The sequence below is a fragment of the Trachemys scripta genome, chromosome 24 (genome assembly GCF_013100865.1).
Source record: "Trachemys scripta elegans isolate TJP31775 chromosome 24, CAS_Tse_1.0, whole genome shotgun sequence".
Classification (NCBI taxonomy): domain Eukaryota; kingdom Metazoa; phylum Chordata; order Testudines; family Emydidae; genus Trachemys; species Trachemys scripta.
The window spans coordinates 9,221,776-9,244,208 of record NC_048321.1 but is presented as its reverse complement, the minus strand read 5'-3'; the positions used below and the strand labels follow the sequence as shown (position 1 = coordinate 9,244,208).

The 22,433-nt window shown below is 44.8% G+C and overlaps 1 protein-coding gene across 2 annotated transcripts in view; it reads right to left on the bottom strand.

The window, feature by feature from the left end:
* Positions 1-22,433, bottom strand: part of SMG5 (SMG5 nonsense mediated mRNA decay factor) — a 48,332-nt gene that overhangs the window by 6,740 nt on the left and 19,159 nt on the right. For both annotated transcript variants that reach the window (XM_034756358.1, XM_034756361.1), the window contains 13 exons: positions 21,396-21,464; positions 19,372-19,580; positions 18,272-18,409; positions 14,733-15,443; positions 8,593-8,762; positions 7,667-7,742; positions 7,026-7,201; positions 5,721-5,879; positions 4,578-4,637; positions 3,475-3,634; positions 2,047-2,137; positions 922-996; positions 18-156 (listed from right to left, as the gene is read on the bottom strand). In XM_034756358.1, coding sequence (XP_034612249.1) covers positions 18-156; positions 922-996; positions 2,047-2,137; positions 3,475-3,634; positions 4,578-4,637; positions 5,721-5,879; positions 7,026-7,201; positions 7,667-7,742; positions 8,593-8,762; positions 14,733-15,443; positions 18,272-18,409; positions 19,372-19,580; positions 21,396-21,464 — 2,233 coding nt within the window. The remainder of the gene's footprint in view (positions 1-17; positions 157-921; positions 997-2,046; positions 2,138-3,474; positions 3,635-4,577; positions 4,638-5,720; positions 5,880-7,025; positions 7,202-7,666; positions 7,743-8,592; positions 8,763-14,732; positions 15,444-18,271; positions 18,410-19,371; positions 19,581-21,395; positions 21,465-22,433) is intronic.

The window sequence follows — 22,433 nt, the reverse complement described above, 5'->3', positions numbered from 1 at the left end:
TATTCCGAGACACTGACCTGCATGGGTGCAGAGAATTTGCTTGGATCATCCGGCTGAAAGCCAGTTATGATGGTAACCATCCCCGTGGTGTCATCCTCTCCATTCCCTTGGGACACAGTCAGCTGTTTGCAGCTGTCCAATATTTTATAGAGGTTCCTGTAAGAAAAATCAAATCACTATTTGTGTCTGTGCAAACAGATACTGATTTCACTTATCCACAAAAGTATAAGTACATACAGCTTCATCCTAACAGTCTCTCAACCCCATTATTTGTATTAAAGTAGCACTGAGAGGCCCCAACGGAGATCATGGCCCCATAGTGAGAGAAAATCACAGCCCCATCTGGTTTATAATCTAAATAGACGAGACTGACAAAGGACAGGAGGGAAACTGAGGAAGAGATTTGCCCATTGTGACCCCGCAGTCTAGTGGCACAGATGAGGCTAGAACCTGGAGTCCTGAGTCTTTTTAATTTTAATTTTTAATTAATGGAGATATCCCATCTCCTAGAACTGGAAGGGACCTTGAAAGGTCATCGAGTCCAGCCCCCTGCCTTCACTAGCAGGACCAAGTACTGATTTTGCCCCAGATCCCCAAGTGGCCCCCTCAAGGATTGAACTCACAACCGTGGGTTTAGCAGGGCAATGCTCAAACCACTGAGCTATCCCTCCCCACACTGGGACTAGTTGCATGAGTATGGGTTGCCAGATTTGAGCCTCCTCCTCCAGTGGATAAGACACTGGACCTCACAGCCCCTTTGGTTTGCAGGGTTTTATAACAATCTAAAGAATAGGATCAAATCTAGCAACCCAAATTTATGTAACTAGTCCCAGAGGTGGCACCTCATCCCAAAATCCACCTGGCATGCATGTCATGAAAAGGTAAGACAACTCCAAAGTTTGTGCTAAGCTGTAACCTTACCAGGCATCTAAATCCTGTCTCTTCAGTTTATGCCTCTCAAAGTTTTTCCCAACATCTTTCTGGCAACGAATGTACCTGAGGAAAGAGCAGATTTACTGAGTCCCCATGGAGGTTACTAAAAGGGAAAACGTCAATATTTTAAAGCAAAGGAAGTTGAATGATTCTAAGCATGCTGGTTTCCTCGGTACTGCTGAATGTTTACCAAAAGCAGGTGCTGCCCAGTCACCCCGATTGCTTAGGTCCCATTTGAAGTTCCTCATAGCTTTCTCTAGTCTCAACTAACCTAAATCATTTGATGTTCCTTCAACTGTAGATACCTCAATGTTTGCCCATCACCAGATCACTGGCATGCAAAGCGCCATCAGCCCTAACACAGATTTCTGGGTCGTGACACCATTAACCTTCTGACATGTTACAAATTGACCTTTTATTCCTAATCTTTGTTTTCTGTTTCGCAGCCAATTTGTAATCCATAACAGTACTTTGCCTCTCACCTCCTGACTCCTTAGTAGCCTCTTGTGAGAAACTTTGTCAAAGACTTTCTAAAGATCAAATAGATTATAACACGCAGTTTTCCTTTATTCACTGTGTTGACTCAAGGCATACTAGTAGACTGGAGAGGAACAATTTCCAGCATCACCTCATGCCTTTTTTAAAGATAAGACCAGACAGTGGCAAATATCAGACCGCTGGTATAAAACCTGATTTTAAGGAAAGTTTGCATATTCTGTTAGCCACTCAGCCACTTCATTCTCAAGGGAATTGGATTACATTCTATGTGCTTGAAATTCTGTTGAAAAAACCATCCTCCAATTCCAGTCCTAAAATGCTGTGCACCAATAAGCAGCTGCAGCATCCCACACGAGAAGTGGCTGCATTTTATCACTAAGTAAAGTGGTCCCTACAGGTATACAGAGATTGTCCAACAGTAGAGTGTTGAACCGCATTATACCACTGTGTTGCCAGTGCCGTCTTCGTACTGTCCTGGGGTATGTTTAACTGTACCCATTCCCCATTCTGTTTTTATTCTGTGTTCAATCTGTACAAACACCATTTATTTGAAGGACTTTTTCTTCGTAAGAAACAGATACATTTATTTTAAAACCAAGGGGAAAGGGTATTTACCTGTTTCCCTTTTTAAATTCTGCCTCTAAATACCGGATGCTGTCACGAGCGCCTGCGTTCTCCTTTTTCAGGAAGTCTAAACCATCAATCACTAATAAAAAAAGAAGTGAGAAAGTTGGTTTGTTGGTGCCTTTGCGGGTTAATCCTACACGTGGCGTGAACTCTAGGAGCTGTGGAATTGCCTCTGGCAGATGGCAATAACTTTATGCTGCTGCTAAACACAAACTAATCAGTTGCTGACCTGGACCTTTCTCCAATGATTAACTGATGAACTATGTTAGGCTCCAGACTGAGCTACAAAAAAAAAAAAAAAAAATGGCCAAACAAGGACCTATGCAATGATTTCCAGCTGCTACTCCTGAGGGGAGGAGCCTTTCTAGTAAAACATAAATCTAATTAGCGCTGGGAGTAAGCCCTCACAGCCCTTGGGAATAGGATCCTCTAGGCACAAAACAGGGCAGGGCAGGCTCCCCTACAATGTCCCAACATTGCTCTAACTCTGACCTGAAGAGGTCACCTTCTAGGGGTAAACAAGAAGATCAGTTTCCATGAAACATTCAGGCCTTGATCTCTGCTGAGAATGCAAACAAGGGTGCCAGTGAATGCCAGCTGTGGCCAGTGGTTTGAGATGTGGACATTGATTTATAAAGTGTCGTGAATATACATGGGGAACTATGCAAAACAGAGAGAGAATCCCTGCCCCAAAGAGCTTGCAATCTATAGGAAAACCAACATGGGATAGAAGTTCTGGTTCAGGGGAGGAAACCAATACAAGGAGGATTTATGGAAGAAATAGGATCTAAGGAGTGGGGTCTGAAGGAGGAGAGGGGTGTATGGCGGACAAGAACAGGTTGTTCTAAGTGCACAGGGTATTACAAAGTGATGCACAAAGTTGGTGGGAGGGGGGAAAAGGAGCATTTATAGCTATTTTCATCCTCAAAGCCCTTCACAAACTTGAAGGGAATGGGAACTTGCCCACCACCTCATTTCACACAAGTCACTAAAACAGCCACCACAAATCAGGCAAGGCACATAGCACCGTGGGCTGAACCTGAGGTAACCTGATTGTCGTAAGACTGAATAGATTCCCCCAGCACATCAGCTAAGCCAACCATTCTCCAAAGCTCTGCAACTCAGGGGCTGCCTTTGCCTAAGTCAGAGAGTCACTAACCTCCTTGCACATTTATACAAGAACACTGGAAATCCAGACACTAGGGTTCCCTCTTCCTCTAACCTCCTGGAGGTTGCCGAGCTACTCACAAACCTTGGGCCCGATTTCCAGCTGAGCTTAGCACCTGACACCACCTCCTGTTCTCAGCTGTGGGACAGGGAGGCTTCTCCGTTGTTCTCAAAGAGCGTGGCACTCTTGAAAGCCCTTGGGCTTGAACCCCTTGAAAACCACACAAGCAAACAGGAGCCTAACTGTACCTGTTCGAGGGATGATGATGATGAACCTGCCGCTGGTAGCTAACTGCCGGATGATGCTGAGGTGCTGGCAGAGAGCTTGGGTGTCTGGGACAAGATAAGGAGACATGGCAGACTGAGCTTTGGGCTGTTGGAGACTCCCCTCCAGCTGAGAAACCTCCAGCTGAAACAGGATAGCAGCAATACCAGATTAGAAATTCATGCAGAAACAGAAAGACTGAAAGGGTGAGGGTCCTCCTGCCCATGTGCAGCCCAGCCCCTCCACTTCCCCAATCGCATGGCATGAGCCCGTCTGATCCTGACAGATGTGTTCCCCGGGCCAGCGGATGGTGAAAGCTCTCCCATGGCTGGGGATAAATTCCCGCTCAGCCTCAAATCAGGGCTGTAAGACCTTCTGCATCTGAGCAGGAATCACCTTGGTTAAGTGTTCCTGCCTGTACTGAGACATCTTTGGTGCCTGAGAAGACTGTAACTTTACTTGTAACTCCATTCATGTGGAGTCTACACAAACTCCATACACCTATGAATATTTCCATGAGCCAGACGTTTTATTCCTTTCTTGACAAAAACAAGCTCTTCAAAGAGTCTCCCTCTCTTTACAGAGAGGATATACAACATCTGGTATACCTTTATGGAGTCCCCCAAATCTGTACTCACATAATGGTAATGATAATACTGTGTGTTTATAGAGTGCCTTACATCTAAATATCCCAAATGTCTTAACAAGGGCCCTATTTCCAGAGGGGTAAACTGTGACAGAATCGGAGATCTTAGCTAAGGTCACAGCGCAATTCAGGAGCAGGGCTGGAAATAGGACCCAGGTGTCCTGACTGTTAGTACCCCCGCTCCAAACACAATGCCTCAATCAGACAGTATTGTTTTAAGAGGCAGATCTACGGTTTTTATTACACTAGGGCAAAATAGAGGGGCTGACCCGTTTGGCTTGTTTGTTTTTGAATGAGATGTGAATAACTATGGCCCAGAAAATGCTTTTTCCAGGAGTGTATTGAATAGAAGATGTGCAGGGCCAGTTCATTCATGCGCCTGGAAATGTAACTCTAAGTTAACAGACACTGGTGGTTTAGTTGAGAGCTGGGATCTCATACCTGCAGTCGGAGCTGAGCCATGTCTCTCATTAACCTGTTCCGACGAGCTTCCTCCGCAGCCTAGTCGTAAAAATAGAGTTAAAAATAAAATGAGCAGGAAAAGCGTGGGCTAGTGATTAGCATGTACTTCCAGAAAGGTACTGAGAAAAGGGGACCAAAACTCAAGGGACTGGTAAAGGGAGAGAAACTCTTCGCCTCCAGGTCACCAGCTTGAATCCAACCCAAGTCAACCAGGACAGTTGTTACCATCTGATGGTGGCTTGGATGAAATGAGCGAGTACAAAAGTCGCCATCGTGATTGGCACACCTTGTCAGCTGTCTCAGCAGATGGGAGAGGAACAATAGATTCCCATCACTCTCTAGGGAGGGCAGAGGCAAATTTTGGCGGGGCAGCATGGAAAAATAGCTTGGGTCTGCCCATTTTTGGACTGGGTCTGCTCTGTACAGCCAACTTTGGTCCTCCAGGGCGGCAGATCTGGGATGGAGTTTTTCCCATGCACAAAGACTAACTAATAATGATTTGCAGGAGGTGGGGCGGCTCTCTAGAGCCGATTCCCTGCATTAAACTGGGTGACAATGCTTGTGGCACATTCATTAGCCTGCCAGATTATCTGTGACTTTTCATTCAGAACTCAGTGGGGCAGATTATCCTCTAACAAAACAGCAAGACTCAACAGAAACAGACTTTTATCCCTAGATGCACTTTGCTCCTGGCAAGCAGCTTTCCCAAGAGGAATGTAGCCAACCTCTCCTCTCACTAGGCACTGAAAGTGTGTCAATTATGAGCCATTACCAAGCTTGTTAAGGAACACAATGCCAGGCAAAGGAGCCAATGGCAACATTAGCCTGGGATGCCAGCATGTCACAGATCAGAGCTTTAGCCCTCTGAGGGCGGCCGCGGCAGCGCTGTGACATGGGCAGTGTAGTCACATTTTGTCGCTGTGGGGAGAGCTCTCCCGGCAATAAAAAATAACCACCCCAAATGAGCGGTGGTAGTTGATCGCTGGGAGCACTGTCTATACCGGTGCTTTTCAGCGCTAAAACTTTTGTTGCTCGGGGGGTGTTTTTTCACGCCCCTGAATGACTAACGTTTCAGTGCTGACAGTGGCAGTGTAGACACAGCCTAAGACTCTTCCAACTCACCATGCGGAACTGGGCCTGGGCCTGATGCAACAAGTTGTCCTGCTCAGACTGAGCGATGCTAATGAAGATCCCGACCTCCGAATTAAACTGCAGGATGCTGCCTTGCAAGTGGGTGATGAAGTGGCCGAAGCTGCGGATGCAGCAAATACGAATCACGGACTGCAAGGAACGAGACGGTTTGACATGAGATGTACCACACCCCCCTGGCGGCAGCCTGCGCTAGCTCAGAAGCTGGAATCTAAACTTTTAGAAAAAGGTGGAAATGACTAAAAATATATACACAAAGTGAAAAATTCTGTGAATGTTTCTGAAGATGCAGGACATGATAATTCTTTGGAGAAAATAAATGGGGTCAGGGGTTCAGGAAAGTCAGCCAAGAGTGCTTTGAAATGTTTGCCGTCAGGGTTTTCGAACAAGGAACAATGACATCTGGCTGTTCAGAGCAACCTGTGCTGGTCAGTTCTCTGTCGTTGGCTCCAGTGTTGGAACCCGAGGAGTCGTCTCTCTGAAGAGGGGTGACATAACTAACAGGACAGCTAAGTGGGCTTTGGTAAAAGGAGGGACTGTACTCGGCTTTGGATTGTTGTATCTTGTCTCAGAGTTTCCTCACAGAGCACCAAAAGCATAAGGAGACATCCAGGAATTCATCCCCAGGCTTCCTCAGCTGGAATCTTACGTTTTTAAAAAACATTATGGCCATAACATTCCTTTAAAAATCAGTTAGCAAAGGCGGACAAGTGTTAATGTGCTCTAAGTCATCAGGTAGTTCAGAGCTCGCCGTAGCAAAATTAGATGGACCACTACTCTCCTGTCTCTCCCTCCTAAATGTCTCATCGTGCAGTAATGATGGTCTTAGCCCTTTTTACTCTGCGGCTGGACTGACAATTAAAGCCAGTCTGGGCATGAGTATGGCACAATGCCAACTCTTTTGCCCCTGCCAGTTGTCGTCACTGACACAGGGCTATAGGAGACAGCCTGCAGACTGTTCAAGATTCATTCTAGATGGGGCACAGATATCAACTGATTTATCCAGACAAGGAGGGCGAGGGGTTAAGCATAGCAAAGAAACCAATAGGAAGCAGTTCTGTGTTGCTTTGAGGGGGAAGGGAAGTTTCTGGACACTGCCTGGGCGATGGAGCTAGAAGCAATGTGAATCACCCTGAGGTTCACAAAGTTATTTCAGTTTGGGACACACTCTCTCCCACTAGAAAACTAGACTCTCATCCTATGTTGCCAGGACATGGAAAAGTTTCTATCAAGACAAATTTAGCTGGTACCAAGAATCCAGGGCTCGCCTATCCTCACCTCCTCCACCGCTGACAGTATGGGTCTGTCCTGCTCAAAGTTAAACCTCTTGTGTGCATTTTTCAGAGGGGGCAGGTTACGGAGTGCCACGTCTTCTGGAAGCAGCAAACTGGTGCTCAAGTCTGGAAGCTCACAGCCAATCAGTAAGTCCTTGACCTCGTTACCAAGAGCCAGCCCTAGATTGTTGGGGGGAAATACAGTAAGATGTGACTGATCATCACTGATGCCAGGACTTTGTGTTCTTCATGCTGTGCTTTATGTTCTTCAGAGATCAAGCATTTTGGTCATATGGGAATGTCTACAGAATGCTACCAGTTTCCATTAAGGTTTGAGCCAGCCAACCAAGTACACTGCGTTAGTACAGTTTGACTCCATCCACACTAGCTAACCAAACCATGGGAGGTAACTAGTTTGAATCATGATTCAACACAACATAGGCTAATGTAGACAAGGCCTTACTCATATTCCATCATCCTTGTAAACCAAGTCACATTAGTTACTCTCACCTTGCAGGATAATGAGCTATAAGCACCACTGATAACTAGGCTTGAAAAAATAAAGAGTTGAATCTGTACAGGGAGTATTATTGTTTGTTTGGAGGGTAAGGGAGGACAATGATAAGGGATGGGCTCCAACGGTACCTGGTTCCTGCAGTTCTCCAGCAGAAGGCAGAAGGTTCAGAAGCACGGATAATCTGTTCCATAGACTCTGGGAGCTCTGAAAAGAAAAAGAAGAAGGCTGCAAAATATATCAAGTCATGCAAATCTTCAAGTCAAGGTAGATGCAAATAATTATGTGGATACTTTGCATTTTGATAGCACCTTCCAGAGACTTCAAAGCACTTTGCAAATAATTAAGCCTCAACATCCTGTGATGTAGAGATTAGTTTAATTTGACAGATGGGGAAACCAAGTAGAGAGGCAAGGATGACTTGTTCAAAGACACAACAAGACACTAGCAGAGTCAAGAATAGAATCTCTGGGCTATGGATGCCCAGTCTCCTGACCTAGCCAGCAGGCCACCTAACCAGCAGTTGCCGCTACATCCACCCTCTCATTTTTTTTGGCAAGTTGTTGAAACAGACAGAAGACCCAACAGCAATCATGATAGATGATCCCTGTGTCTAGATGTGGGTTTGTTTCATTCTCACGGCTTCTAGGTCAGGGCTATTTAATAAACCTAAATTCTCTGTTCCCCCATCACCAAAATGTATTTGTAGGGTAGAACCTAACAATAAAATAGTTATAACAGTGAGAGGAAGTAATTTGATTATGAATAATACATTTCATCCCAAGAGATCCCAAAGTGCTTTACAAACTTAACACACTGATTTGCAAACCATGCACAGAGATCACTACCCCAGTCACTGAGAGGCTGTTATATCTGTGGTGCAACATGGGATCTGTTTAACAATACACATTAACGTCACAACAATAATTTATGCCAGGAAGGGACAAATAATGTATCCACCTGAATCTACAGGGAGGCTTGTCACAATATAATCACCCAAGCTGGCACTTAGGAGACGCTGTCATTAACAGTGTACATTTAAACAAAACCCCCACACCTGGGCACACATGATGATGAGGTCAGTGTTGGTTCTCAACCAGTCCAGGAACACCTTGACAGTCGGAAGCAGGCCCTCATTGGTTATGATCTCTAGTTTCTCTTGGAGGGATCTCTCGTTCCTACAGGATTTGTTACTGGTGATGCTCTCTTCAGAGTCGGACAAGTCATCTGAAACGACAAAGAAAAGAGCAAAGATACCGTGCGTTAAACACCAAATGGAGACCTGGTAAGAAATCATGTTGGTATTTGCACAGCGAGTCACCATTAGAGTGGGAAGGAAAAGATGCTTCAGAATTTCCTACTTCATCCGCACACATCCACAACAGCAGTTTACTGACTGGTGTAACTATCCCTTGGAAGGCAGCAGGCTCATCGTGTTGACTAGTACAGTCTCACTGTTTCCTTGTATTCTCCTGTCTGTCTGTATGCCTCTCCATCTGTTTTCTCTTCTCTTACACTTAGATTGCTCCTTGGGGCAGGGTCCGTCTTTTGTTCTACAGTTGTACAGCCCCTACCACTATGGGGGTCCTGGTCCCTATCTAGATCTCTAGGCATTACAGTAATACAAATAATAAAGTATCAGGGTGTAGCCGTGTTAGTCTGTATCTACAAAAACAACAAGGAGTCTGGTGGCACCTTAAAGACTAACAGATTTATTTGGGCAGAAGCTTTCGTGGGTAAAAACCTCACTTCTTCAGATGCAAGATAATAAAGTAATAATAAACTAGTGGCTAGAACAGCTGACATACGTAGGAGCGATTCCCAACTTCCCCATATTTGCTGGGTTATCCTAAGCAAGTTAGTGACCCTCTGATCCTCCCTGCCTACCCTTTCCTCAGTGCGGACAAGAATGCTTCTTTATTCCACCTGCATCAAGTGCCGTGATAGCCTTATTAAAGGGCAAAGTTGTAAATTAGTCAGGGGAAGGCCTGTGTCTTCCTCTGTCTGGTACAACATTGCACATGCTGTCCGTGTCTGTGTGCTGCAGGAGTGCTTTGCAAACTGGACTCAGTTCTACTACCTCAGTCAAAGTCCACCTCTTTTGGAACCGACGCTCATTCAGTTGAACCCTGTTATATACAATGACCCTCTCCGCCCAGTACACGTAGCTGTTTTCAGCACAGTTATTTAACACTTCCTGCTTTATAAGTTCCATTTATGCTGCATGAATACTGGTCCTGGTCTAATGAATGAGCAACCCAATCATTCCACAGCTAACAGCGCATTTACAAACCGAGACCCACTTTTAGAGACAAACCCACCACACTTAAGGTTACATGGCAAAAGCCAGGAATGAATGGCCGTGTAGGGGTGGGGGGAGTTTTGTATCCCCATCGAAAGACAGTTGTACTATCAACAGACATTAACGTCTAGTTAGGACTTGCCCAACAGTGGTACGGGAAGGAAATGAAAACTAGACAGGCAGGGAACCAATGTGAAGAACAAGATCGATCCCTGTAGAGTTCAGCAAAGCCACTCTGGTCCTGCTAAAGATCTCCCTCAGTTGCGAATCTCATTCAGTTATCACTTGATCTAGCATATAAAAATACACCTCCTCCTCTACAACAAGACCCTACAGTCCTCGTTTCCTTCCCCTTAATCAGGCCCCTACAAAACCGTACAGGTCTCCCTTCGGTTGGCAGAATAGTGCTGACACAGCTGTATAAAAGCTAGCAGAATGAAGATTCCTGCAGCTGCACCACGGAAACCAAGAAAAAGCAGGAACAGCAGCAAGCCACCCCCACGTTTAAGAAGAGATTCAGAAGCAACTGTTTGGGTCAGTACTAGCTACAGCTGGGTACCTCAGATGGAGCAAGGGATGGACGGGGCAAGGCTATTTAACTGCTTGAAGCTCATCAGTACTTAAAGATCCATAATGTTCTGCAAGTCTATAGTTCCTCATCTGCAAGGATCTCAAAGGTATTGGGAGGCTCTTTTACTCACAGGAGACTGAGCAGCGGAGGTGAGATTAGAACCCATGTCTCTCAACTTCCAATCCCTCATTCTAACCACTAGACAAACATGACTGCTTATTAATACAGCAATAATCTTTCCATCAACCCATCGATAGCAGCAGCTAGTGACCAATAAACCCAGGGTTGTGAGTTCAATCCTTGAGGGGGCCATTTAGGGATCTGGGGCAAAAATCTGCCTGGGGATTGGTCCTGCTTTGAGCAGGGGGTTGGACTAGATGACCTCCTGAGGTCCCTTCCAACCCTGATATTCTATGAATTCCTTAGGCATCCAACCCTGGCGTAGTCAGAAGCCACATAGCATTCTTCAGCATTGTCTGGAAGGCACAATCAGTCAGGAGGGGTTTGTCCTTATACATGTGCACAACTGAGCCAGAGAAGTTCAAAGCAAGACAGCACACAGGTTAATTCAACCTTGTGGTTGAGAATTTAGATGTACAAATGTCATGAAATTCAAAACATTCCCACAGCAGCATCAGCTGTGTGCCCACACCGCACGCACAAAGCAAAACTTCAACAGAATAATTCTTCACTTTTCCTAACTGCACTGCATCTCCTTTCAAACTGACAAAGTGTTGTGGAGTGCTGTTAAATGGTTACCTTGTTTCACACCAGCAGTGGTTGCAATATCACTATATACAATGCCTGTGAAGTACTTTGGGATCTCTGGTATGAACACCAGCACTATAAGAATGCAATACAAAATACTAACAAAACCTACATGGAGTGAGGGTATAGGGTTACAATCTCGGGTAGAACCAAAGCTTTGGAATTTCCTGACCTATAGGATGTTTACATTTTCAATCAGAATGTTGCATCAAACCCATCCCCCATCATTCTCTGTATTGATTGTGAATACAATTAGGGAGAGAAAAATATAACAGTGCTTTATAACAGGTTACAGAGTGTATAATTCTAAAGAAGAAATGTCTGACAAGGGCCTGTAACTCCCACCCTGACTAGCCCCATTTCAGAGACCTCCCCCCAGTCAGGAAGAACTCCCTCTGAAGCGGATTAATGCCAGTCTGAGGAGAGGTCTACACTTCAGGGCTAAGTCGACCTCGTGAATAACATAGCTGGAATCGATTCACATTAGGCTGACTTCTTGCGGTGTCTACACCGTGCCGAGTCGAGAGGAGAAACTCTCCCGTTGACTTACCTTATGCTTCTCATTCCGGTGGAGTACTGAAGTCCATGGGAGAGCGATCGGCAGTTGATTTAACGGGTCTTCACTAGACCTGCTAAATCGACCCCTGGTGGATTGATCGCTGCATATCGGTTGCCCTTCCGCCCTCTGGAAGTGCGGACAAGCCCTGAGGCTGTCTAGACTAGGATGTAATGGTGTGGCATTAGCTCATGTTGGCTAGCTTGGTCTATCCCTTTCTAAATCTCCAGATTTAGCATGCTAGAGTACAACTTGCCTTTCCCTGACTAGAGTTTTAGAAGGTCTTAGTTAGCTCAAGCTAGCTAACATGATCTCACACTACACCTTTACATCCTAGCCTAGGGAAAGCCTGAGTCCTTGTCAGAGTTGCATGCCCATGGAAACTAGGTTTGAGCATGATGCAAAATGCTTCCTTGCTCCCCGATATCAGGGAAGCTGGAAGGAGTGACTAACAAACAAGACCAGACTGGCTCAAGTGGTTAATCTGAAATACAAATAATGCACTTGTGTTATATCATCTCTTTTTCTAGCTGTTCTCTCCCAGAACATTAGTTTGATTGAATAATACAGGTCACTGAATAGCTTTAAGAAATCTGCAGTGCCATCTACTGTGCATCTAAAGTTAGAATCTGGCCCTACAAACCTAAAGACTTATATGGTGTTACGATTGAGAGTGTAGAGAAATTGCCCCTAACTCCACATCTCTGCTCCTTGCATGTCATTCAGTCAAATCTGCTGGCTTTTACGGATACAAACAAGTTTTCACTTCTGTGGACGCTGCAGAGTTCACCCAGCCAGTACAGCTAGAGGAGAGTCACATGGATTCTGTTTAGAGTCACCAGGAAATTGCCAATCACAGAATTTTTATGATTTAATCAGCAGTAAAACTGCCAAAATTTCAAATTCAACTAGACTCTGCAGCACTAGCAATTGAACAGACCTTTAGCTTTGAGAGTGGAATTAATTTCATCGGGAAGCATTAACAAAACACAGAACCCAAAACTAATTTTACAGACATGCTGATGACTTTGTATCGGCATTTAAACATTAATGGCCCATTTCTCCCTTAGCCTACACCTCGTGCAGTCATTTACCCTAATCCACTACGAAACACCTGCAAATCGGAATAGTAGCATTTTGTACATACTTTGCACTGGTGTAAAATGACTACACCAGGGGTCGGCAACCTTTCAGAAGTGCTGTGCCGAGTCTTCATTTATTCGCTCTCATTTAAGGTTTCATGTGCCAGTCATACATTTTAACGTTTTTAGAAGGTCTCTTTCTGTAAGTCTATAATATAGAACTAAACTATTGTTGTATGTAAGGTAAATAAAGTTTTTTAAATGTTTAAGACACTTCATTTAAAATTAAATTAAAATGCAGAGCCCCCTGGACAGGTGGCCAAGACCCGGGCAGTGTGAGTGCCACTGAAAATGAGCTTGCGTGCCGCCTTCGACACGCGTGCCATAGGTTGCCTACCCCTGGACTACACCATGCAGGGCAACAGAGAAAAATGGTGCTAAGTCTGCTTTTCACAGTACCACAGAAGTCAGAGATGAGAAAGACCCAGTCAATCAGAACTGTTCCCTGTGAACAGGTTATAACAGCATTTCCCAAAGTTTTGAAAGTTGAGGCCCCTTTTAAGAAAATGAAACTGACCTCAACTCTTTGGCTACCCTGCAACGCCTGGTCCACACTACAAAATCATGCTGGCATACTTACGTCATCTAGGAGTGTGAAAAAATTCACAGCCCCTAGCCAATATCTGCCAGCAAAACCCCCATGCAGAAGTAACTATACTGACAGAAGAGTGCTTCTATTAGCTTAGTTTGGGGAGGTGGTGTAGCTATGCCAGCAGAAGAACTCCTGCCGGCTTAGGCTGCATACTGGGGAACTATGCCAGCACAGGCTCGGACGTGTAGCTATAGCCTTAATTTATACATCATCTCCACCCTGCAATCCAATCCTCTGCACCCCAAACTTTAGGAAATGCTGGTATAGATCTTCATAACATGACCTGTCCTCTCCTTTCTTACATGCTTTGAAGAGCAGCAAAGTGTTTAAATGTCAACACTGTTCACTCTCATTGGCATGTAAATCAGCACTCACTAAAATGAATAGGGCTGTTCAGACCACAGAGATACTAGTTCAGACTCTCTGAAAACTCAGGCAGACCTCTCTGTACGAGTTACATCTGCTTCCCATTTTGAAGGTTTTCCTCACAACCATCACAGCTAGAGACTTTAAAAATAAAAGCTGACATTTTCGAGAACTAAGTTCCACTGATACCGCCTCAGTTAGTCCTTTGCATCCCACAGGGGAACACAGCCCACACTTTGGGAAACACACAGACTTATGTCCCTCTGTATTAATAAATAAAGGCCCTAAACACCCAGTTGGAAATATTATTGTGCCTACTGCCCAGAAGCTTACAAACAATCTCAAATTAGTTCAATAAGTAAAGTTATCTCACTAAACAGTTCTGTGTGAACAGGTTAATCATCTTTTATTACATCACAGAGAAATACTATACAACTCAGTCCTGATGCACTGCTCTCTCCTTTTACAGTAACGTATGGAACTGGCCTTCCATGCATTAAGGGTGAAATTCGTTCCTATGCAAACGGCCAGCCTATTCACCACTTAAGTCCCACTCTGGTCAAAACAGGGCTCCAGGGGACTTCAGTGTATCATGCTGACCAATCATGTCACATTGTTCTCACCCTATATCCACCTGTTGTCTCTTTTCTTACATTTAGATTGTAAGTTTCTTGGGGCAGGGACCATCTTGGGTCTGTACAGCACCAAGTGCAACAGGGTCTCTGTCCACGACTGGGGCTCCCAGGTGCCACGGTAGTGCACAATAATGCACTATAGTGTTGCACAGGGATGGATTTCACTCCTCGAGAAGACGGCTATTGCTCAATCATTTTCTACCCAGGTCTGTGTATTCTTCCATGCCAGGAAAGATATCGTTTGTAACCAAGTATCCATCCTTACCTTGTTCAGGGAAGCCGGGCTTCTCCACATCCCCGTTGACACAAGGCTTGCTGTCCACTACCTCCTTCAAGGCAGCTGGTTCATGAGTTGGTTTCAAGAGGACGTTGCTGAAAGTGGGGGCCAAGCGAAAGCAGCGTTTGGTCTGGAACAGCTGTGTGGACATGGCCTGGAGGTTACTGGCTATGCTAGCTTCATTAGTGCCCATGGACCCTGGCCCATTGACTGCAGCATCTGAATTCTCAGTCTTGGAGACACTTAGGCTTTTAGAGTCCACCAGCCCGCTCCCCTCCATGCAGTTTTTTAAGGCCTCCTTGGACCCATTTTTCATGCTTTTGGTTCGGCCGCCTCCCTCCTCCCCTGGCTCGTCCTCCATATCCTCCAGGTCGGAACGGGATTCCTGGCTGTTCATGTCTGAGTCTGTCTCCACATCAAAGGCCGTCTCCACCTCCTCATCGCTTTTCTCCGAGCCGCTCTCCGAGCCATCGCTGCCCTTAGTGAAGTCCTGACTAGAGTCGGAGTCGAAGCCCTCGCTCAGGTCACTCTCATCAACCTTCTGGGGATGGCGCCGGCGGCGCAAGCAGGAGAGGCGAGAGTATTTCTTGCTCTTCTTGCTGTCCTTCTTCCTCTGCTCATCACTGGGCCGGTGGTTGGCTAAGTCAGCATCTGCTTCCTTCTCAACAGAGTTCAAGGGCTCCCGGGTCTCTTGGTCATCTGCAAAAGACACCCAAAACAAAAACACTTGGAACAGTTTGACGGACAACCCAACCAGGTGGCCAGTCCCAAGTTAGGGGAAGCGTCAGTGTCTCGCTTCTATAGCGCCTTTCATCAGAGGATGTTTCAAGGCACCCTTGGGAGATAATTCCACTTTACAAATGAGTCAACGTAAGCACCAACAAGTGAAGCGATGGGAACCCCACACCCCGACCAAGCCCCAGTCACACAGAAACATACAAGTTTAATTGCAGATAATTCCTTTACCTCCTAATGGCTTTTACTAATCCCCAGATCCATTCAGTATCCTAGCAAATACAGGGTGGAAACCTATATGACACTGGTTTAAATCCTGCCCAAGTCCTACCTAACCAAGTGAAAGCCATTTCCATTTGACGGCTGGTAGATGGGCAGCTAGTGTGAAATGAATGAACAGATCTCGATCCAATTTCTAGTTATGGAATCCATATTATACAACCCACAATCAACACCCTTTTGAGAGTAATTTCAGCAGAAAGACTAAGGAAAGAACGGGCCTTAGACATGGAGTCTGTCCAGGACAAGACTGGAGAACACAGGGAGAAGTCTAAAGAAGCTTAAATTCATATTGTTTGAGCTGGTCATTATATGGACTGCCACGCCAGAACAAAATTAATTTAAATACAAAACCACTTTCTCCCCAGCCCAGCTCTCCAATGAAAGAGCCCACACAGTTAACTAGAGAAAATTTTACTTCTTAATGGTCCTTTAGCAAGAGAAGAATACACACCTTTTATTAGAAGCACTAAACAAATTCACTGACTGATAAAAAATGCAATCTTCTGCCAAGAATTCAGTCATCTGACCAGAGGCTAATTCGTCTTGGTTGAGACGCATTTACAATAAAAATCTTGGTTTAAAAACAAGCCTGTCTTTTACTTTCCAATTAAAACGTGTTGCATGCATTTCAGATTGCTGACAATATAGCAAAGGGGCAGGATACTTGCATGCATGCCAGAAGGTTTGAAATTAAAACCGAACTGCTACTCTCCGTAATCTTAGATTGAACTGGTCTAATCCACCTTTCTTATTAGACCGATAGCGTTCAGTGTTTTAAGGTGCTTAACTCACCTTGTTTTATTTAAAACCAAGGCTGGGGGAGAATCTGCATCAACTATATAAAAACAATAGCTTATTAAACAACACTGCAGTGCAGTGGTATGTGGGAATTGTCTCAGAGTAGTCAAGATACAGGTTGAAACATTTGACTAATTTTATAAGAAAGGAAGGAAGGAAAGAAAGCGGAAGTTAAATTCCTCTTCTGCAGAAATAAATGAGCTACACAAGCATGCCATCATTCTAAAGATATACAGCTATTACTGATCAGACTAGTCTGTACATTATTATGGATATGTTTGGTGTGTTCAGTGGAACTGTTTAAGGCAAGTGATTAAGACCCCAGCACGACAACATTTAATTAAATTAACCTCAACCTATAAATAGCGAGTTACGTTATTCCCATCTTTAATTAGTGGTCATTGCGTCATCCCAATTATCTCTGGCCACATACTGGAGAGTCCTGTTTAATGTGAATCTTCAAGTACATTACTTGGGTCAAAGAAAAATCTGAATTTCCATTTTTCTAAAGATAGTGATTGGGCAGAATTTACGAAGGGGCGAGACTTCAGCTTTCGCTGAAGCTGAATTGCCTTGAAAGAAAATAAAAAGCTTGATCCAATAGGCAACCTTGGAGCCCAAAGACCTCTTGTTTATCCTACAATAATAGAAATGTAGGGCTGAAAGGGACCTTGAGAAGTCATCAAGTCTAGCCTCATGCACTGAAGCAGGACCAAATAAACCTAGAATGTCTCTGACAGGTGTTTGTCCCACCTGTTCTTTAAAACCTCTAATGACGGGGATTCCACAACCTCCCTATTCCAATGCTTAATTATCCATATAGTTAGGAAGTTTTTCCTAATCTCTAACCTAAATCTCCCTTGGTGCAGATTAAGCTAATTACTTCTTGCCCTACTTTCAGTGGACATGGAGAAGAAATACTGAAGAAGAATGAGCTGGAGAGAGATACAGAATGACTGTTCCAGACAACAGGGAAGGCGCCACTTGCATGAGCTGTAAGATCATGAAATGGACAGAGGAGAGGCGTGCTAGATGAGCAGAGGACTCAGGATTGGAAGGGGCCTGCTGGATTGTCCAGTCCAGTCCCCTTCTATAGCAGGCAACCTCGGCATATAAGCCCATTCATAAACTTATCAGAGGAGGCAGGAAGAACGGCACAGACGAGATGCATGAGTTCAGCTGGAGCAAAGCCAATGGAGAGTTTTAAAAGCCATGCAGGACTCATTTGACCTAGATCCTGAAATGAATGAGGAGCAAGTGGTATTACAAGACAGGGCGGACCCGCACTTCGGTCACATCTGTGAAACTGAAGTCGCTGCTCAACAATTTAGCAAACGCCTCCAGTCTGACTGGTCCCCCCCCCACCCCCCGCCTTCCTCATGGGCTGCCTCTGAACCCAGAGGGTTTTCCCTATTTTTCACAGAGCAAGCATCCCTCTGAGAGCTTCCTACGAAAGCCTAGCCATTCCAGAACAGGGTACTCTAGAGTAAGAGAGGGGACTTCCTTTCCCTCGAAACTCAGCATACTACCTGTGCCTAGTGCTTCCCGCCTGGCAATGAAGAATCAAAGCGTTTCAAACTCAGCTCTGCAACCCTATAGCTGTGCACTGTACTATAAAGCTCAGACTGAATACACTCAGGAAAGGGGCATGGCGGCCACATACAGGGAAGTCATTTGAGCTAACACAGCACTCACCACCTCCCTCCTCTTACCTGGGCCGTCGCTCTGCAAGGCCGGAACTGGATTCTCCCCTTCTTCCAGTTCTGCCTGCAGGCGAATATTGACGTGGTTTATCAGATGAGAAAAGAGGGCCAGAGTGAAAGCAATGGCTGCACTGTACTGCTTTGAACCTGCAACAAGACAGCACAGAGGTGAAGTGAATAGACTACCCCACTTCTGCAGCAAAATGGATGTCAAATAAGATACGTTTCAGATTTACTGTCTAATTGCATGGGACACAGCCATCTTGACAAGTGGCATCAACATCCAGCCGTTACCACTTCCTGAAAAAACTTCAATCCCTAAATCAGCCCAAGGTGACATCACTGGTATTTCACCTCTCACCTTAATGATAGGAAATAATAGTTTTTTATGCAGAACTTCCTATTATAGTGAAAAAAGTGGTGGCAAGCAGGATAACTGTCTGGTGTCTGAAGGATGCAAACACTAAGAAGGGAGAGAAGTCGCACACTCTAAACAATTCCTCTTCCTTCTTGGTGTTGACATCCTTCCAATACCAGATAGTTATCCTTCATCTACACTTTCCCAAAGGAAGTGCTGGAAACATCATTAATTAGGACATTTCACACTGAATTGGACACTAGAAAATACACTGCAGGGAGCAATCCTGACCTGGTCCAGGAGACAGATTTAGATGCAACGTAATAAGTCTTCTCCATCACTAACAACTAACAAATTTCAAGTTAGATTATAGGAGTTACCCAGTTTTAAATTAACCTGAGTAAAGTGGGTCCCCTTATTTCAGTGGTCCCCGAACTTTTTCCGTCATGGCTCTCCTTATCCATAATGGAATCTGTCCAAGCCCTCTGGGGGGCTGGAAGCAAGGGGCCGGAGCGGAGCTGGGGGCAGAGTGGGGCTGAATGGCACTCTCTCCCTGCCCTCCATGGGGGCTGGCTTAGGGCCCACACCCCACAGTTTGGGGACCACTGCCTTATTCTATGGAAGGTCAGTGTCCAGAATGGACGGGTCATCTTGTTCAACATTTATGTTCTTCAAGGCTGTCCTCCTCTCACAGTACTACAATTCAATGAGTCGCATCACTAACAGTGTTCGTTGTTAATGCACTGATTACCTGCCCTTTTGAGGCTGTGGACGCTCATTAGGCAGATGATCACCATGCGGAAGATGAGCAGGTCGGGAAGGAAGGAATATCCACTCTCATATTCCTCTTCGTCTTCGCTCGCTGAGTTCAGATTAGGAGGAGAAGGCAGGTAGAACAAGCAAAGGTTGAAACCCTCCAGCACCGACTGGCAAAGAGATGTTAGCTCAGAGTCCACAGAGCTTAACGTGGGGGGAAAAACAAATTGATTTACTCTTCAAATGCCCTGCAGCAAGTCAAGTCTCAAGCTCCTGGCAACCAGAATGTTCATGTGGATACTGAACGAAAACTGGTGCAAACTCAGTCATCACTTAAGTCATTTAGAACAAGATAGGACGAGGCACTGGAGAATATACTGAAGGGAACAATCATGCACAGGCAGAGGGGGAAAGACTACATAATGCGAGCAATCCGTCCCATTCCTACAGAGTGTAAACTAAAGTGATACCGTAAACAGCTAGCGGAGCATCTCCTATACTGCCAGGATGGATCACTAGAGAATGAAGTGAGGGGCTCAACTCCTCACTCTTGGGCTAAGGGTGCTGTCGCCATAGCTGGCCCAGGCAGCGAGAAACCAGCCACAATTGACCTTTCATCCCATGTAGTAATGGCCAGGATATTAAGCAGTAAACCAGCTAATTCTTCATTGATTAGATTAACGTACTGACCTAATCAGCTATGGAAAGCCAGCAGGTTTCTACAGATCTGGAGCTCAATCTGAGGCTGAAAAATGATCCTTTACACTTCTATAGCTCTTTTAACCTAAGGATCTCAAAGCACTTTAGAATAAGACACAAAAATTCCCCATGAGATGGATAAATATAAATAACCACTGGGTGACTTTCTTCCCACAGGGGTATGCCTGGGTCAGGAGGCACTATATGGCAATACACATCAATATATACAGTACCCTTCATTCTTAAGAAGAGTGAACATTTCAGAATCAGTTATTTCTACTGTGTAATTAACACATTACACGGTAACAGCCTCAATCGAGGGTCTCAACCTTTTTCCTTCTGTGATCCCCCACACCTGTTCTCATCTGCAACCTCACACACACTCCAGAATCATTGGCAGCTGTTTGCTGCTTCAGAGGCATTATGGGAATCGGTACAGTGGTTACAAGATGTTCCCAGCTTCTAGAGAGAAACTGGCTGTAAAGGGTCCAGCAAATCCTCTTGAATGGGACAGCAGACATGGGCAATTGGGGAGCTCTACTTCCTCTTCCACCCCGAGACACAGACACCACCCACTGAATGTGCGTTACATGGAGTACCAGTGACGTGTAAATCCAGGGTCAACCAGCACAAATCAAGTCCTTAAAATGGGCAAGAGAATAAGAGAGTGTGGACTGCCCCCTAGCAGAAATCAATCTGTACCCAACAGTATTTAAAGGGTTAATTTAGAGCTACCTGAAGTCTCTTGGCAGAGACAGAAAATCCAGGAAAAGCCACGCAACTGTACAAAGCTTTCCACTTATTCCAGGTTATGGAAAGAAGAGCATCTTTCCCCTGAACAAGGTGGTTAGATTGCAGGTGTTTATAATGAACTGCCCTATGGTTCTGCACGTGTGCAGATTGTGACCCTTTGCACCGATGTCATTCTGCCAATGCTTGATAGAAGCACAGATTTGAAGACTGGGCAAAGAATTTGAACACAGTGAGGGGGCATCATAACACAAAGATGACACGGAGAGATTGGGAAGTCAGACCTTCCGATTCTACATTCGCTCAGCCACTGATTTACTGAGCGACCACGACTAAATGATTTAATCCCTGTGTGTGAAGTTTCTCTGTGGTGATAATACTCTTCTGCCTCACAGAAGTGTTATATGACTTTCCTGACTTTCGGGATTCTTGACTGAAAGGCTCAATAAAGTCATCACTAAGATAGGCTGTTTTGCATTTGTGGCGAGGATACAAAGCAAGTCTCTTCCATGTCTAATGTTTGCAGCTACAAGTCACCTACAGAGGATAGAAGTTGTATGGTAACCTTACCTGCTTTTTGGCTGCAAAAGGCTCTGGAGATACATAAAGCTCACCAGCAACCTTTTAATGTCTTTGCATCTAAAGATTAAAGAGAAACAGTTAAGTGAGTATCCCATCACTTGGCTGCAAGAGGATAGCAATGTTCTTATTCACGTATGTAAATCAGGTTTCTGATGGATTGCTAGTAAGTTAGTTTATTCATGGTCTCCCACCTTCACTATAGTGGCAAAATCTAGCTTGACCACACATCTGTGCCATCAAAGAGTCCTGCTTTGAGAAACGGGCATTGATATTCCATCCATTTCAGAACTTATGATCATGTTTAAACTTTGGAAACAAGGAATATTCACAGGAGTTCGGACAGCAAAAATGGCAGCGGGGAGCATTAAAGGGAGTTAACAAGAATTCTGAGGCTGTTCAGTACTAAACAGAGCAAGATCTTAAGCTGTAAAGGCAAAGGATGTCAGTATTCTCATGGATCAGCAGTTCTGGTTGAAGAATATTCAAGTCTCCAATTTTCATCCACACATTTACAAAATTTGTTCTCTCAATCCAAGAGAGGTCAGGAACCACTTCACACAACCAACCAACCAACCATATGTCAGGCTCTGGAGATGCAGAGTGGAACAAACTGCATATCTACAGGATATTTATTTGGCTCAGGCACTAGAATATCTGGAAGCAGGTGGTAGACATGAAGGAAGAAACTAGTCTGGATAATGCTTGAGAAGAGCACTAAGAATAGAACCAGACCATTAGCAGAAAATTCTAATGCATTAAAAATCAAGGCCAGATAAATGGAAACAAGTTACTCACACTATTGACTTCCTATTAAATGCACCATGAATATTGGTCTACTAGATGGGTGATGACTATATGGACTTCTCCTGCAAAGGCAGCAGTAAACACAACTAGCAAAGATGTATTTAAAACAAAGTAAACTGCTACATTGCTGACACAAGGTATTAGTGAATAACGGCGGGTTATGGTAGGTTGCTGAGTTAGATGAAAGGGCCCTCAGTACCTACTTGATGCCAGAGTTCCCAT